Source organism: Corapipo altera, unplaced genomic scaffold, assembly GCF_003945725.1.
Source record: "Corapipo altera isolate COAL_440 unplaced genomic scaffold, ASM394572v1 268, whole genome shotgun sequence".
Taxonomy (NCBI): Eukaryota; Metazoa; Chordata; class Aves; order Passeriformes; family Pipridae; genus Corapipo; species Corapipo altera.
The window spans coordinates 10077507-10093699 of record NW_020884901.1 but is presented as its reverse complement, the minus strand read 5'-3'; the positions used below and the strand labels follow the sequence as shown (position 1 = coordinate 10093699).

The 16193-nt window shown below is 49.8% G+C and overlaps 1 protein-coding gene across 3 annotated transcripts in view; it reads left to right on the top strand.

Annotated features, from left to right (window-relative positions):
• FKBP15 (FKBP prolyl isomerase 15) overlaps positions 1–15006 on the top strand; it is a 26540-nt gene extending 11534 nt beyond the window's left edge. For 2 of the 3 annotated variants that reach the window (XM_027649909.1, XM_027649908.1), the window contains exons 14-30: positions 121–224; positions 892–985; positions 1739–1848; positions 2215–2325; positions 2953–3047; positions 3656–3758; positions 5549–5581; positions 7070–7241; positions 8232–8368; positions 8616–8771; positions 9223–9375; positions 9686–9778; positions 10212–10322; positions 11106–11213; positions 11418–12153; positions 12540–12637; positions 13318–15006. In XM_027649909.1, coding sequence (XP_027505710.1) covers positions 121–224; positions 892–985; positions 1739–1848; positions 2215–2325; positions 2953–3047; positions 3656–3758; positions 5549–5581; positions 7070–7241; positions 8232–8368; positions 8616–8771; positions 9223–9375; positions 9686–9778; positions 10212–10322; positions 11106–11213; positions 11418–12149 — 2312 coding nt within the window. In that variant the 3' untranslated portion in view covers positions 12150–12153; positions 12540–12637; positions 13318–15006. The remainder of the gene's footprint in view (positions 1–120; positions 225–891; positions 986–1738; positions 1849–2214; positions 2326–2952; positions 3048–3655; positions 3759–5548; positions 5582–7069; positions 7242–8231; positions 8369–8615; positions 8772–9222; positions 9376–9685; positions 9779–10211; positions 10323–11105; positions 11214–11417; positions 12154–12539; positions 12638–13317) is intronic. The other variant, XM_027649911.1, reaches the window with a different exon arrangement.
• The last annotated feature ends 1187 nt before the right edge of the window (positions 15007–16193 follow it).

The following is a 16193-nucleotide window of genomic DNA, read 5'->3' as shown; positions in this document are numbered from 1 at the left end:
TTTTTTTCCTTTTAATTTTTTTCCTTTTAATTTTTTTTTCCTTTTAATTTTTTTTTTGCTTTTCACACTGAGTTGACCAATTTCTAGGTACTTATCCTCGATTTCTCTCTTCCTTTTCAGTACCTCAAGCATCTGGTGCTGCACCCTCAGTATCTTCTGCTGCTTTAATTCCTGCAACAATCCAGCCCCACTCAGCCCTGCCTGGAGGAGCACAGAGCTTTCAGGTACCAACATGAAATCAAGGAGAATATTGGCACTTCTGTCCTTTCTCCCAAGTCTTACTGTCTTCTCCACTGCTGGGAGCAAGGACTTCATAGCAGCACATAAGGATGAGAATTCCAGGCTATTTTCTGGGACTCAGGTGTCCATCACATGCCTCTTAGAACCTAATCAAAAAGAGCTAAATTTCTCTTTACTGATGGCTTCTTAAAGTTGAACTAAGGATTAACCAGGCTTTGTTTAATGTCTGGTTTTGTAGTGCATACAATAAAAGCTTCCAAGCACTTGAGCAACGAGCAGTAAAGTTGTGTTGCATTTTTGAGCCTTGTGTTCAGGTTAGCATAACTTCAGAGTGATGTGTTCACATGCTCATCTTTGACTCTCACTAGTGTAGAGTAACTTGCTTTTCTTAAATCTGAGTGAAGAGGGTAATTTTTTAAGCTGTGCTAACCTGAACACATATCTAAGCCTTGAAAGAAGAGTGAGTGTTATTTTCCCTTTATGACTGTTGTATAATTTGACTTTCCAACTCCTTAGTTCTTGGGTTTTTGTTTTCCAAACATCATCCTTGCTCTTGGGCTTAAAATGTGAAAGCCACTGAACTGTGAGGATGGGGGGAAATACTAAAACACCAATACACACAATTCTAACCTATTGAACTTGTTCTGCAAGGCATATCCAGGAATGGCATTTGCTTACCCCCAAACTGCTGCATCTGCTTCTCAGCTCCAGCCTGTGGGTCAGATGTATCCTGCCCCTTACCAAGGTAGGTTTTAAAAAGTATCTCCTTCTCAGAGGGCTGCAACACCTGCAATAAACTGTTTGTAATGATGATTTAGTAGCAGATTTAGTAGCCATACACATACATATTCATCCTGTCTGTGTTGCTGTGCTGTTTCACAAATGCTTATTTTTCAATACCAAACAGAGGCAAAAATCCCTCAGTAAATATCCATCTTTTTCTTACCTTAAGAAATTTTATACAGTGTGAAAGGGGATGGAATCTCCAGGTGCCTTCCCAGACTGTGTATTACTAAAGGAATTTTATAGCTGGTGCTTCCAATTATATTTATAATTAGTAGTAAACAGCTGTTCTACCAGCCAGGGAAAGAATTACTAAAAGGCACAACCTGAGAAGGACTAAAGGCATTTAAAGAACTGTTTAGATAATTTCAGTTGTGTCCTGTAAGTCTTGAGCTGAGCTTTTCTTGGAGCATGATTTTTTTCAGTTCAGTTTTTTGGGAGCCAACTTCCATTCCTGTTGTTTGATTATACCTCTACTTTTGTAGTGTGTTTGGGGGATTTGTTCTTGTTGACCTGAGTGCTGTCACGTGGTTCAAGAATTTCCTGTGCTCACAAACCAGCCTGTTCGTGTTATTTGGGAAATACCTGCATTTTTAGTTTTCCAAATACCATGTCCTTTTTATTTCTGGGAAGAGAGTGGCTGTCCTATCTGGCAGGCTTCAAACTATGAAGCATTTCCCCTTGTGACTGTTGATCTCTCTCCTTTCCCTTCAAGCTCCTGGGGATGTTACTTCCTTTTTGATGACAGAAGCTCGGCAGCACAACACTGAAATCAGACTGGCTGTGAGCAAAGTAGTGGATAAAATGGATCACCTGGCTGCCAAGGTGTGTATGGCTTTTAAATGACATTATTGTTGTGCTCTCCAGATTAGTCTGAGGAGTTGGCTCTGTTCAAATGCCTAAGTTTGTAGGTGATACAGTAATTAAAATTCCAATATGATCAGAGCTTGAAGTGGTAGCAGTTCAACTGCTATGAACAAGCAAAGGCTTGGGGAAAGGTGCTGTCTCTTACTGTCTTAAATATCATGTGATTTATTATTTGGGGAGATTCCCTGCCCCTCAGGAGGTGTCACAGTCGATTCAGTAGCCTGTACCCTGCAGCTGAGCAGCTGGAACAGTGAAGTGCCCCTTTGCACGTGTCTGACTCTTCCCCACACCCATTCTGAGCTTAAGAATGGCTTGTCCCTGCAGGTGGAGGAGCTGAAGAAACAAAGCACTGCCAACAGCTCCCTGCTGCCTGGCATCTCCTCTGTCACCATGGAAGCCTCCATGATCATGAGCAACATCCAGCGCATCATCCAGGTGAGCCTGGCCAGCCTGGCTTGGCTAATTCCATTGGGAGCTGGATCCCACTGTTATTCCTAATGGGAGCAGCTGTAGTGGCTTGGCCCAAATGACCATCCACCCATGCTTTTGCATGTCCAAAACCAGTGTGAGATACACAATGATTTCCACCCCTCTGCTCCTCAGCCCTTTGGGGTTTGGGTGCTTTCTGAGCCAGAGTTGTTGGTATTTAATAGGCCTTGGCAAAAGTTCCTGTGAGAGAAGTTCAGCCTCTTCCCAAACCATCCTGGACTTAACCCCCAACATCCTACAGAACAGTGTCACAGCTGAAGTACCCATGTTGCACGAACCACCTACTTGTGGTTTTCACTACTTAGTTCTATGCTTTTTAGCTTTTCTTAACAGCTGCCTTATAATCTTGGGGTTTGTGGGTGAAAAAGCCAACCAGACACAATATTCTCTAGGACGTGGCTTGACAGCCACTGTCCTGTGCCAGGATCCCTGCTGAACACAGCACGGAGCCTTCCTGGGATGTCACCCAGAAGGGAATGAGCCTCACCACTGCCCTGCATCTCTACAAAACAAAGGTTTAGGAACTGCTGCAAGGAAGCCTAAGTTGAATATTCATGCTGGGCTGTGCTTTAGGAGAATGAGAGACTGAAGCAGGAGATCTTTGAGAAGAGCAGTCGGATTGAGGAGCAGAATGAGAAGATCAGCGAGTTGATCGAGCGCAATCAGAGGTGAGGGGGGAGAGGGGGCAGCCTCTCTGCATTTGCACTCTCAAACTGGATTGGGCATAACCAAGAGGTGTTCTTTAGGATAAAGCCATATTCTGATATTTTTAATTTTTTTTAAGGTATTAAAAAGGGGGGGTTCCCCCTCCCCCTTTTCTGCAGGGCCTGTCTCCAGAGCTGGGATTTACAGTAAAAGTGAGTGTGTAAAAGGGGGGAAAAAACCCTCCTGCTGTCTTTGAGGACACTTACCCTGCTTATGGGTGTTGCTTGACTTTTGCTGACTCTTTAGTAAGGGGGAGGAAATTGTAGGGAATGTGGTGTCCCTGGTTCAGCTGAGCTGATATCAAGGTATCAAAACTCTTGACTGTGTGATAGGAATGTTATACACTTCAGAGAGGTAAAGCACTTATCCCAGCTGATAAATTCTGTGCCAGGCACACCCATTTCACCCCTCTGAGACCAGACTCTTAGTGCAGGACATCATACAAAATGGCCTGGGACTTGCCACGAAGGAAACAGAACTTCTGTGCTTTGAAATATCACCTTTCTGAATGAACCTTCTGCTCCAAGTCATGTATTTACAGAAATCCTCATGGAGTCTCCCCCGTTCACAGGTATGTGGAACAAAGTAACCTGCTGATGGAGCAGAGGAACCACTCACTGCAGACAACAAATGAGAACACACAGGCAAGAGTGTTGCATGCAGAGCAGGAGAAGGTAATGGTGACATGAGCAGCCAGGAAAGGGGCTGGTTGTTGCACTAAAACATGCTGAATGAAACTTTCTTAGTCAAGGCTTAGACCTTGTCTTCTAAGACAACTGTAGTTCTGAACTTTGTTTTGAGGAAAAAAATTGAATATTTTGTTGGCTTTCATGACAAAAGCAGCACATATATAACTGGATATAACTGTAGGTCTTTATGCTTTAATGTTAAGTGATTTATCTCTGCCTGATTTATGGTTATCTGTGCAGCTACATGGCCAATGTGTTGAGGAGTTGTGTGTGACAGGGCTTTTGGGTTGAAAATACTTCATTTATTTGGTTGCAGTGACAGTTTTTTATTCCTTCTATTTAATTGTTTAACTATTCACTCTGTTTAAACAGAGTGAATGTAGCTGTAAGAAAATTTACTTCCTGCTAGAGTTTCTTCACTGCAGTTTTGCACTTTTTGTAATACTAATCAAGAGATGTTTGTTTCTGCCAATAACACATTGTGGTTTTGTGAAAGGGACTGTTGGTTAATAGCTTTTAAACCAGCTAAATGCACTTATGCATGGCTGCATACCCTGCATATCCACTTAGGCCAGCCTAGCCCAGGTGGGCTGGCTCTGGGCTCTCTCACTGCATGGTGTCTGCTCTGCTTTCTCAAGCACTGGCTTTTTAAATTACACCAAGTCTTGCCCTGAGCTCCCCTGCTGAGCTGTGTATCCTCCAGTTCAAATGTGAGCTCACAAGTGCTTGCTGTGCATGAGAACCATAACTTGGGGCACCTCAAAATGACACAAACTGCAGCTTTCCAGAGTGTGGTAACAGCAGAGCAGGGGTGGCTGATAATGGTGTGAGCAGACAGGGAAGGGGGGCTGTTTTTCCACCCAGAGCCCAGGCTGCATACCCATAATGTGTGGGCAGTGTGAGAGATTCTAACCAGGAATAAGTCAGATTGAAATAATGAATTAAATTCCTTTCTCTCAGTGAGGACAGCATCCAGCTTGCACAATAAGTAACTTGGGGAGGAATCATCTTTTGGAAGTATGAGAGTTGATCTTCAGGAATCTTTTGGGCCTCATCTTCAGTAGGACCCCCCTTGATTCAGCAGTCACTGCCTGGGTGATAATGTTACACAAACAGACTTCAGGCCATACCAGCAAAGCCATGACTTGCACTGGGAGAAGATTTCCTCTGGTTCTCTGAGAGTATTGACTGTAAATGTGAAGGCTGCTATTCCTTCCTCTTCCTTTTGTCTAACCCAGCTTGCCCTGTGACTGCAACCCCCGAGATCTCTAGGGACAGACAAAACCAGGGAGGAGAATTCTAAGCTGTTTTATCTATTCTGCACTTACAAATAAGGACCCACCACTTGTTTGGTGGCACAGGCCAGGCAGCTGTACCCAGGGTCACCAGGAAGAGGTGTTAGTAGGGTGCTGTTTTGGGGTTATAGATCTTTGGCCCTGGCAGAGCACACCACAGCTTTAGGGGAAAGCTTTGTGTACCAAAAGTAACACCCCACCTGTGCAGTGCAGGGGAGGGGTCCCATGCAGGACTGTCCCACCTCTGTGGTGTGTGTGACATACCTGTAAGATGACCTTTAGTGTTGTTCTTTTTACATCAGGCTTCATTACCTTTTTCTGCCTAAGCTTTTACAGTTCTTGGAGTAATTTAAAGGCTTCTCTGGCATGCCTTGGGCTCCTGTTGTATGAAGCATTTTGCTTTTCTGCTGATGAATGCCTCTGCCTTTCAAGTTGTGTTCTTAACCCTTCCTGTTTCCTGTCACTGCTTTCTCTTCCCAGCACATGCTGCCAGTGGATCGGGGCTGGGACCAGGTGAGGCAGTGTCTGCTGACTGTGTAGGTGACAGATGGTTGTGCCCCAGGCAGTGCCAGCCCAGCTTCCTCTTGAACCAGCTACAAACTGATTGGCATGAAAAGAATTGTCCCAGACTTTGAATTAGCACTGATTTCCACTTGGAAAACGGCTTTATAACAGCAGTGTAGCCCCACTGCCCCCTCATTTGGGGAACCCTTTCCAAGAACTCTGTCACGTTGCTGCTGGTTCCACCTCTCCACGGGAGAAACAGGATATGATCATATCATTGTCAGAGCAGGTACAGGTCAGATTCTTCCTGAGAGCTGGAGCTGAGCTAGTATGGACACTGCAGAAACTACATCTAGTGACACTTCCTGCCATAGGAATTCCCATTTTTGTTTGCTTTATTTGCCATTAAAGGCAAAGGCAAGTGTTAAAATAACCTTTCCATGTGTTTCAGCTGTGCCATGGGTTTGGTTTTAGCATGCCAGGAGTTACTATGGCAGTGAGACTTATGGAGACATAAGAGGACAGCAGATCTGGTTTTAGCCAGTCTCTGAAGTGCTGCCTCCTCTTTAAAATGAATGGTGTGTTATCTCAGCCCTCAGGGTCAGCACATAGTCATCCTCACCATAGTTGGAACAGTTTTGCTCACAGCTCTTCTCTGCCAGAAGGTGTTGGTCTTAGTCTGAAGGGAATTCTCTTAGGGGGATAAAGCAGAGAGAAAATCCAGTTCTCCTGAACTTGCCAGTAGCAAGACAGTGAAAGCCTGCTGGGAATCTCAAAGCAGGCATGGATGTGGAAGCTGTTTAGGTGTTCCCTGTGCAAGTTCTGTCTTTGCAGAGCATCCTGAATTTTGTGTGTCGTGCAACGAGATTGGGAATGTGACTTTGTGTCTTTGTCTTGGTGCCTTGAGCCTTTCCTAATGTTGTTTGCAAGTTGTCTAACAAGCTGTACTAGTGCCTGGCTTTCTGTGAGTCACTGAACTCAGCAATACTGAATCTAAACAGGTCAACAGAGGACTGTGAAAACTCTGCTCTGAAATGTTGGCCTTGCCCATGTGGGCAGCTCGAGGTCTGCTCTTTTGGCTGGGACAAGCCTGTGTTTTATGTGGCTCCTCAAGGATTTGTAAGCTTATGGAGGATAATTAGATATTGGAGCCCAGGCTTTAGTGTTGTCATAGCCTGAAAACTCTGAGCAGAGCCACCACACACTGTTACTTAGCTTGAAAACACTTGAGCTTTCCAGGAAAACTCACTGAGTTGAATTAATGTGGTGACGAGGTTCTTGGTGGCCCCGTGCAATTTTCTCGTCAGCGTGGGCAGGTTACAGCCAAATAACTCACAGTAACATGGCAAAACAGTTACCTCTGTCTCTTCAGTGTGGAGATGTGTTCCCTGATAAAGCCTCCAGCACCTTATCAGCTCCTCCTGGGAGAACAGTTCCAGCGCCTCCTCACGCATCCTTCTTTCCCTTCCCTTTCCCCTGCTCCATTTTGCACTGCAGGCCAAAGTTGCAGAGGAGCTGGCAGCTGCCACAGCCCAGGTGTCCCAACTGCAGCTGGAGCTCACAGCCCACCAGAAGCAGGAGATGGCCCTGAGGACTCAGCTCTCCGCGGCCGTGCAGGAGGCCGAGCGGCACGAGGCACAGCTCAACAAGCTGCAGGCACAGGTGGCAGGTAAGGCTGCTCCTGCCTGTCCCCCGGGAGCCCTTCGTGTCCCTTTTCCTCTTTTATAAGTCATAGTTTTTCCCTTTTTTTCCTGGGGTATCTGCTTCTGCTTTCCCCAGCACCAGTCACAGGGTGTGGGTGCACTGACATGTCTGAAGGGTGTGTGCATCCTTGTTACTGCTGAAAGTGGCCAAATCATCCTGTCACAGGGGGGATGCCTTTTGTACAACAGTCTCTTGGTGTTTCTGTCCAACATCTTACAGAGGACCCAGAGATGAGGGGGTGAAAAGTTAAAAGCTGAGGGGTTCATCCCCCTGTGCTGGGCACTGGTGGGGCCCCACCCCAAATCCTGGGTTCAGTTCTGGGCCCCTCACAAGAAAGACATGGAGGGGCTGGAGCGTGTCCAGGGAAGGGAACGGAGCTGGGAAGGGTCTGGAACACCAGGAGCAGCTGAGGGAGCTGGAGGGGCTCAGCCTGGAGCAAAGGAGGCTCAGGGGGGACCTTCTCACTCTCTGCAACTCCCTGACAGGAGGGAGGAGCTGGGGAGGGAAGTCGGGCTCTGCTCCCAGGGAACAAGGGACAGGATGAGAGAAAATGGCCTCAAGTTGCACCAGGGGAGGTTTAGGTTGGAAATCAGAGAGAATTTCTTCACAGAAATGGTTGTTAAGAATTGGAAAGGGCTACTCAGGGCAGTGGTGGAGTCCCCATCCCTGGAAGCGTTCAAAAAGCACGTGGATGTGGCACTTGGGGGCGTGGGTTAGTGCTGAACATGGTGGTGACTCTGGATTGACAGTTGCACTTCATAACCTCAAAGGCCTTTTCCAACCCTAACAATTCATGATCCTGTGAGAAGCGTTGCCATTTCACCGGAGCTCTTGATAAATTCAGCCCCCACTGCAGGCACCAGCAGAGTTGTTGACTTCATTGTGCAGGAGACACTGTCCCTCCCCCTCAGCCCCCAAGTGTGTGTAGCACTGAAACCCCACTCTGGTTTTGCAGAGCTCCAGGAAGCCTCTGAGGACACTCGGAGCAGATTCAAAGCTGAGAAGCAGAGCCGGAAGCAGCTGGACATGAAGATCACGGCGCTGGAGGAGGAGCTGACGGACCTGAAAGTGGAGAAGGAGACCCTGGAAAGGGTATGTCCAGTGCCAGCACCAGAGGTGGAGGTTTCAGTTGTTTGCTGAAAGTTAACCCAACATTCTTGCTTTTAAATATGCAAGTTAAGTAAATTTTGACTCATCTGCAGGCAAAGATCCCTGTGCTGGTGGATCCTTGGTGCTGATTTACTGTGATAAGGTTCCCTGCTCTGAGAATTTCTTTCTGCTTGAGGAAGAGAAGCTGCTTTGGTGCAGTGTGGCCTATTCTATGTGGTCTGTATTGCAGAATCTTGCAGAGAGGAAGAAGAAATCCCTCTCAGAGAGAGCTCAGGCAGAGGAGGAGATGGAGGAAATACGCAGGTCGTATCAGCAGGAGCTGGACAAGCTCCGGCAGCTGCTGAAAAAGGCCCGGACTTCGACTGACCAGGCAGCAGCAGAGCAGGTGAGGGGTCAGGGGAGTTCTGCTCCAATTCTGGAAGGCCTGTAGGAAACCTACAGGTAGGAAATAGTTTTGAAAATGCTCAGATAGTGGAAGAATGAAAGCATTTCCTGCTTGGTTTTCAGGGTTAGTGTCAAACAGAGGAAAGGAGGGGGACCGAGTTGAGTTTGTAGTAGAGAGAAGAACACCCTCTGAACACTTCTCTCAGGACTGCTGAGAAGTGAGAGGCTGCTTAGAAATATGCTAGGAGATCTAAAATCTGAGCCAGACCTTCTGTCCAGCCCGAGGGGTTGTGGCTGGATCAGGGAGGTGTGGGCAGGAGCAGCTGCAGGGCTGCACTCTGTGTTGGGTGTCCCAGCCCAGGGCACATGTCCAGCCCCAAGCTTTCACCACTTGTGCAAATACAGGTCACGTGTGTGTGTGTTCCTAATGATCTCTCTCACTTGATGGGCAGCTGTCACTCATCCAGGCAGAGCTGGAATCCCAGTGGGAAGCCAAATGTGAGCGTGCCCTGGCCTCGGCCAAGGAGCAGCACGTCCGGCAGTACCAGGAGGTGTGTGAGCAGAGGGACTCCCTGCAGCAGCAGCTGTCCCAGCTGGAAGAGAAGGTAAAGGGCTGCTCCTTGTTGCTGAAATGGAATGCTAAATAACCAGTAACTGCAAAGAACATCCTCTCCCACCTAATTGTGGCTTGATTTCTTAATTTCTTGATGGTTCTGGAGCTTGGGATGTGTCTGCACGTGCAGTTCCATGGGTTGGTGGGCTCATGAAAGGAGGGAGAGCCAAGCCGAAGCAACAGCTACAATCTCTCCTGCTTATCTGCGCTGCCCTGAGTGGCTGTTTCTGAGCAGAAGCTGTTGTGAGGTGGCTGACACTGCAAGGGGCTGTAACAGATGGGCTCTGGTTCCTGTGTTTCAGCTCACAGCTCTAAAACAATCGAAAAAAGCAGAGGAGCAAAAATTGTCAGAGGTTCAGCAACGTTTGGAGGAACTGGAGCCTATCCAAGAGAAGGTAAAGGGAATAACAGAGCATCTGGATGGGAACTGGAGTTCTGGGATCACTAGCCTGAGTCTGCCTGTGTCCAGAAGAAAAGGATGTGAGTTCCAGAATATGAGAGGGAAGGGATAATGTCACTTGGCCTGCAGCAAACCAGAGGATGTCCAGTGATGAGACCAGCCCTTGCTTCACTGGGATCTCAGGAAGTGCTGCACCCATTCTTGGTGTTACTTGAGGAGCTGATGGCACAGCTGTGGCTCTCCAAGGGTCTGGCTGGCTTGAGTAGCCTTGTTTTGATGCTGTTGCTTTCAGCCAATTCTATCAAAGCCCTGCTTAAATCTACACTGAGGTTTTACATCAGTAAACCCCCTCCCAGATCCGCCATCCCTGGTGAGGCTCATGGTGGAGGTGCCTGTGGAGCTGCTCTGACTGTGGTTTCCCTTGGCAGTTCTCAGCCCTTCAGGCAGATGCTGTGGTGCTGAAGGCTCACTATGAAGAACGGATCCGAGCCCTGGAGAGGGGTCAGGAGGGATCCTCACCTGCAGACTTCACAGAAGAAGTGAGCTGGACTCTCCAATACTTCTCCTTACTAAAATCAGTTTGCCTTGATTTGTTCTCTTTGAGTTGATATAAGGAAAAATACTATTTTTTCCACAGAGCACTGTGTTTTTAGTAGCCAAGTCCACAGAGGAAGAAAGGATGGGATCTTAGAATCAGTCATAGAATGGTTTGGGTTGGAAGGGACCCTTAAGATCATCTCATTCCACCCTTTGCCATGGGCAGGGACACCTTCCACTAGCCCAGGTTGCTCCAAGCCCCCTCCAGCCTGGCCTTGGACACTTCCAGGGATCCAGGGGCAGCCACAGCTTCTCTGGGCAACCTGTGCCAGGGCCTCACCACCCTTACAGGGAGGAATTCCTTCCCAATATCCCATCCAACCCTGCCCTTTGGCAGTGGGAAGCCATTCCCCCTTTGTCCTGTCACTCTTTTAAATAGTCTCTCTCCATCTTCCTGCTGCCCACTTTGTTGCTTGATTATTTTTTTTTTTTGGTTGAGACTTAAGATTTGAGGTTTAGATTTAAAAATTGAAATAATAATAAGAGCCTAAGTGTCAGTCTGCCTTGGGCATGTGCAACCTGCCTCAGTTTGGGAGGGATGGGTTTGATGTATATAGAATGATTCTGAATTAAGGTGATCTGGTGTATCTGCATTATGGGGATTCTTTAAAAAACCACGTGTGCTGCATTTATTGTTTCTTCACCTGGAGAAGGGCCTTATATTGAGTCCAGTGCTCCACATAACAGTGAATCACTTCTTTGTTTCCTACCTTGCTCTTTTCCAGGTAAAGAAGATCATGAACAGTGTGTTTCAGTCCCTTCGAGGTGAATTTGAGCTGGACGAGGCCTACAGTGGCAGGACAGTGCTGGGGGTTGTCATGAACACTATTAAGGTACCACAGTCATGAGAGACACCAGGTGATTGGTGTGGGAGAACAGTTCTTGGGCTGAAGACTCAGATCTTTGTTGTGAGTCTGAAGTAACTGTGCAGCAGAATTTGTTGTGGGGGCCAAAGCAGCCCAGGAGTAGGAGTGATGCAGGAACCTGATGGTTTGTGTTCACTGTACAACCCACGTTCTCTCTGCTCCACTTTTCAGACTGTGACACTGCAGCTGCTCAACAGGCAGCAGGAGAAACCAGATCCTGACAGTGAAAAGGAGGAATCTGGAACAGTGAGGCAGGAGGGATCACCTGGAGCAAAGACTGACCACCAAGAGTCCGTGCAGAATAGCCCAGCACAGAGTGTTGCATTCCCAGCTGATCCTGGGGAAACAACCACAGGCCCCATGGTGTCTGAGCAGGAAGGCAAGACTGCCCCTCACTCTGCCAGGCCTGGAACTCCTGAGGAGGAGCAGGAGACGTGGAGCAATGGGGTGGCAGAGGAGGAGAAGGTCCAGGGGGAGCATCTCTCTCCCACAGCCAAATCCCACCTGGATCCTGAGAAGGGGCCTGTACTTGCAGGGCAGCCTATTCCTGAGGAGGAGCACAGGCAAGAGAGCAATCCCACTGGGAAAGCTGAGCCAGAACACAGTCCCTCCAGAGTGTCTTTGCAGGCAGAAGTTGCAGAACCTTCTGTTCCAGAAGCCAAGCCAGCAGTGGATGTGGCAGCTCTTCCAGCAAATCCAGCTGTGGAGCAGAAGGCAGAGGAGGCTGTGGGAGGTTTGGAGCCTCCTCCCTTAAATGGGGAGGAGGGGAGTGGCTCAGACCCATGGGATGGAGCTGATCCTGAGAAGGAACAACCTGCCTCAGTGTCCAGCACAGCAGAGCTGGGCTCAGCTGTCACCAGAGAAACCCCAGGACAGCAGGAACAGGGCTCCAGCCCCAGGTAAGGTGTGATGCTGGGATTCCACAGTGCCCCTGTCCTGGCAGGGCAGGGTGTATGTGGGGCCTGCAGCACCCTCTGGGTGCTGGCACTGGATGGCACAAGCCAGGAGCTGGCGCAGTCCAGGCTGCCAGGGCACAATCCACTGGGAACAGCCCCAGAGCAGCTCCCTGTCTGTTGGAGCCAGTGGAGAACATTCCCAGGGGAGCACAAGAGAAGTCTGCAGTTCCTGTACAACCTGATACTGGAGGCTGCCAGGTCCCAGTGTCACCCTGCACTGGGGAACAGTTTGTGCCTTAAAAGTTTACCTCTGTGACAAAGCTTTGCCATCACTCTGTGACACAACCTGTAAAACCAAATCCCATGCTCTGGGAGTGAGCTGTTCATTCTTTATCTCCTTGCAGCCTCTTTGAGGATGACAACTTCTTTGAGACAGCATGTCCTAAACCACTGAAGCCTCGAGTTCCCTCTGAAGAAGAGGATGAGGAGGAAGTGGTATGTATTTGGGTCTTTCCAGCCCTGGTTCAGGCATTAACCTGTAGCTTGGATGTAAGATCCTCCCCATTGCCGGGAGGGCCTGCCTGGCTGCTGCTGAAGCTCAGAGCTTCCCACCCATTCCCTGTGTAAATCAGGAGTATCTGGTGTTGGTGATGGAGATGGGAGGGGGTTACCTTGGCTGAGGGAGTGATGGCAGACTCCTGCTGGCATGAAGTCAGTTGGACTTGCCAGGTTAATGGAAGGGTTTTGGTGTCTGGCCCCTCTCTGATCCCTCTTAGCCTGTAAGGAGCTCCTGGAATCACAGAGGCACAGAATCCTTAAGGTTGGAAAGGATCTTTGAGATGATCAAGTCCAGCTGTCAGTGTAGCACCATTCACCATTAAACCTTGTCCCCAAGTGCCACATCCACACATCCCTGTCACTCCAGGAATGGTGACTCCACCACTGCCCTGAGCAGCCCATTCCAACGCTCAACAACCCTTTCCATGAAGGATTTTTTCCTGGTATCTAATCTAAACCTAATCTAACTGTTAAGACATCATGTGAGACATAAAAAAACCCTGGTAATGAGGCTTCCTGTTCTCAACTCCTTAAAGCTGATGGAGCAATTTGGGTACCAGTTGTGAAGCAGCAGGAAGCTGCTGAGGCTGACCATTCCCCTCTGGTTTGCCTTGCAGAGCATGAAGGGACGTCCCCCTCCTGCCCCACTGTTTGGGGATGATGATGATGATGATCTGGACTGGCTGGGATGAAGGTCTGGCTGGGATGTCTCCTCTGGGCACGGCCTCTTCCTGTGCACTGAGCACTTGGCGAGTGGGACACTTGGGAATGAGCAGGGACTTCCCTGCAGTCCTGCAGACTGAGGGGGCTGAGAGCAGTGGCTCTTGTTGCACTCGTGGGCACTCTCAGCCCTGTTGCTCTGAGCTGCCAGCTCAGAGCTACTGTTGCTCTGAGCTACTCCTGTTGGAGTGCAGGAGCCAACCAGTGCCACAGCACATCCTATTGCTGTCCCCCTCCCTGAGCCCTGGATTCCTGAACCTCAGACTCTGCAAATAGGAACTTTGTGAAGTGCTTTGGCAGGACCCTGCAGGGGAAACAGCCTGTTTGAAAAATCAGACTAAAATCTCCTTTTCTTCCCCAGTGAAGATCTCCTTGGAATACTTCTTAGTGCCCAGGGTGGCTCCAAGATTCCCTGCACCCTCTCACCACTGGGTATGAGCCATGTGCTGCTGGAGATGAGACTCTAGACAGGGCTTTTCTTGGGAGCCACTGGCTCTGCACAAGCAGGGGGGACCCCTGGGGCTGAGGTGGTTCAGGTGGGCACTGAGGCAGAGCTGTGGCACAGGTGGTGCTGACCCTCAGGCCTCTGTTAGACCAGCCCCTGGTGGTGGCTGAAGGAGCCCAACCCCTGGCTGTGCGTTGAGAAGGGCCCCCAGGGCTCACAGAGACCTCCCAGCCAGCTCCTCTCCTCTGGCCAGAGCTGAGGGGATTTTTGCTGGGCTGTGTTTCCCTGGCAGTGGGAGCAGCAGCACAGTCCCTGCAGGCAGCCCAGCCCCTCCCCTGTGCCTTTGGCTCTGCTGCTGTTCAAGTGTGACCATCACAGCACAAATTAAGCCACAGTGATGGTGAACACGAGCTGTAACCACCCCAGGCTGTGTTTGGGCAGGTGTGGGGTTTGGGGTGTAACCCCTCAGGCTGAGGGGGACAAGAGGGGAAAGGAGCAAGGACAGAGGTGGGCAAACAGCTTGGGGCTCTCACAGCACTTTCACTCTTCACTCATTGGCACTAACACAACCTAAACTAGCAGCCCTTGGTGTCTTTAAAACAACTCCTTTCACTTAATAAAATGAAACAGCTTAAACTAAATCTACTGCAATTTAGTTTCTACAACTGCCTCTAATCACCTGTGACTGGAACTACGTCTGTGTCCTCCCAAAGGTGATTTCTTGGGAGGAAAACACCCAAAACAGCTCTGGGTGTTCCTGTTGGGGTGTGTGGCTGGTCCCCGTCCCTGCCCCACACCCTCAGTGCCACAACTTGCCAAATGCAGCTGAAATTTGGGCAGAGACCAAAGCCTGTGAAACAGCCACCCTGGTGCCAGGTACCTGAGCTGGGGCTTCCTGGGAGCCCCTCCAGGAGTTAGTGCTGACCCTGATGGTGTTTGAAACCTGGATTTTCTCTGGGGCTCCTTGTGCTGCTCCCAGTGTTGGTGCCCTGATGTGGCCTCTGGACCCTGTCCATGCACTGTCCCAGGGGAGGTCATTGCTCATAATTAACAAGTTCCACTTCGTGTTCCCTGTTACAAATAGACAACCTGAGGGATTTGCATTTCACTTCTTGGAAAATAAAGTGCAATTAAACCTGTATTTTTTTGCTTGCATGAGCTTTACTTTAGTCTGGCTTCATCTCTCACTTGGAAAGTGACTTAAATCAGGAATAATCTGATCTAGGAATCTTCTGGGCATGTTCTTGCTGCTGAGCCCCTCTCCTGGGGCAGGAGAGAAGGTCCCCTGTGCTGTGACTGTGGCTCCTCGGGCTCTCACCTTGGGCAGTGTCAGTGCCAGCAGCTGAAGCACCGAAGAACTGTGGTGGTCACAGGGGTCACTCACCTGGCTCTCCTCAGGCTTTAGGGAAGGGGGACTTGGGGAATCTCACAGGGGTTGGCAGCAGCTCCAGCACCCCTCTGAGCTGTTCTGGAGCTGCAGGAAAGTGCAGCCCTGGGCAGGGATTGGGGTGCTGGAGCTGAGATTGAAACGTGGCCCTCTCACAGCAGGTAACACAACTCCTTCCCCACCCTGCCATCTCCCTCTGCCTCAGCCTGGAGCTCCTGGGTTATTTCTGGCTCAGTTTCAGGATCTGAATTAACTATGTTCCTGTGAGTGCACCTGCCTTGGGTGCAGGAAGGGTGAGGGAGCTCTGGAGCCAGCAGGCTCTGGGAGGGATGGACATGCCAGGGCCAAGGAGGGGATGCTGCTGTCACTGGGGCTGTGAAGGGGCCAATTCTGACCCTGGGTGCTGAGTTCTGGTGACAGGGAGGGACCTTGCTGAGGATGTGCCCAAGAGGGAGTTGTGGGGGGAAGCTGGGGAAGAGGAACCCCTTTTCCACAGGTGGGCCTGGTGCTCAGCCCTGCCCTGCCTGTGCTGGATTCACAGAAACACAACTGGACACGGTGCTGGGCCCACGTCTGGCTTTAATGGCTCGAGTCTCTGCGGGGCCCATCCCGGCTCCCTCGTCCCTCTGCAGGCTCTGTCCACACGGGAAAGGGCTCTTAGTTGCCTTGGAACAGCTTTCCCCCCAGGGAAGCACTGCAGGACCCTTCCTGTTCCCGATGCCCGGTGTTCTGAGGTGCAGCCGGGGGGATTTTCCACCGGGAAGTGAGCGCGGCCCCCGCTGTGACTCCCGCCGAGCTGCTGCCGTGGGGTCCGGAGGGGCCGGGAATGTCAGGAATGGAACACGAGCACGGCCAGACCCCGGGGGGGAAGGAAAGAGCTGCAGTAAGTTAATTTTTAAAGAGTCTGATGCCCCGGGGCTCGTGTGCGGGGCAGCCGAGCG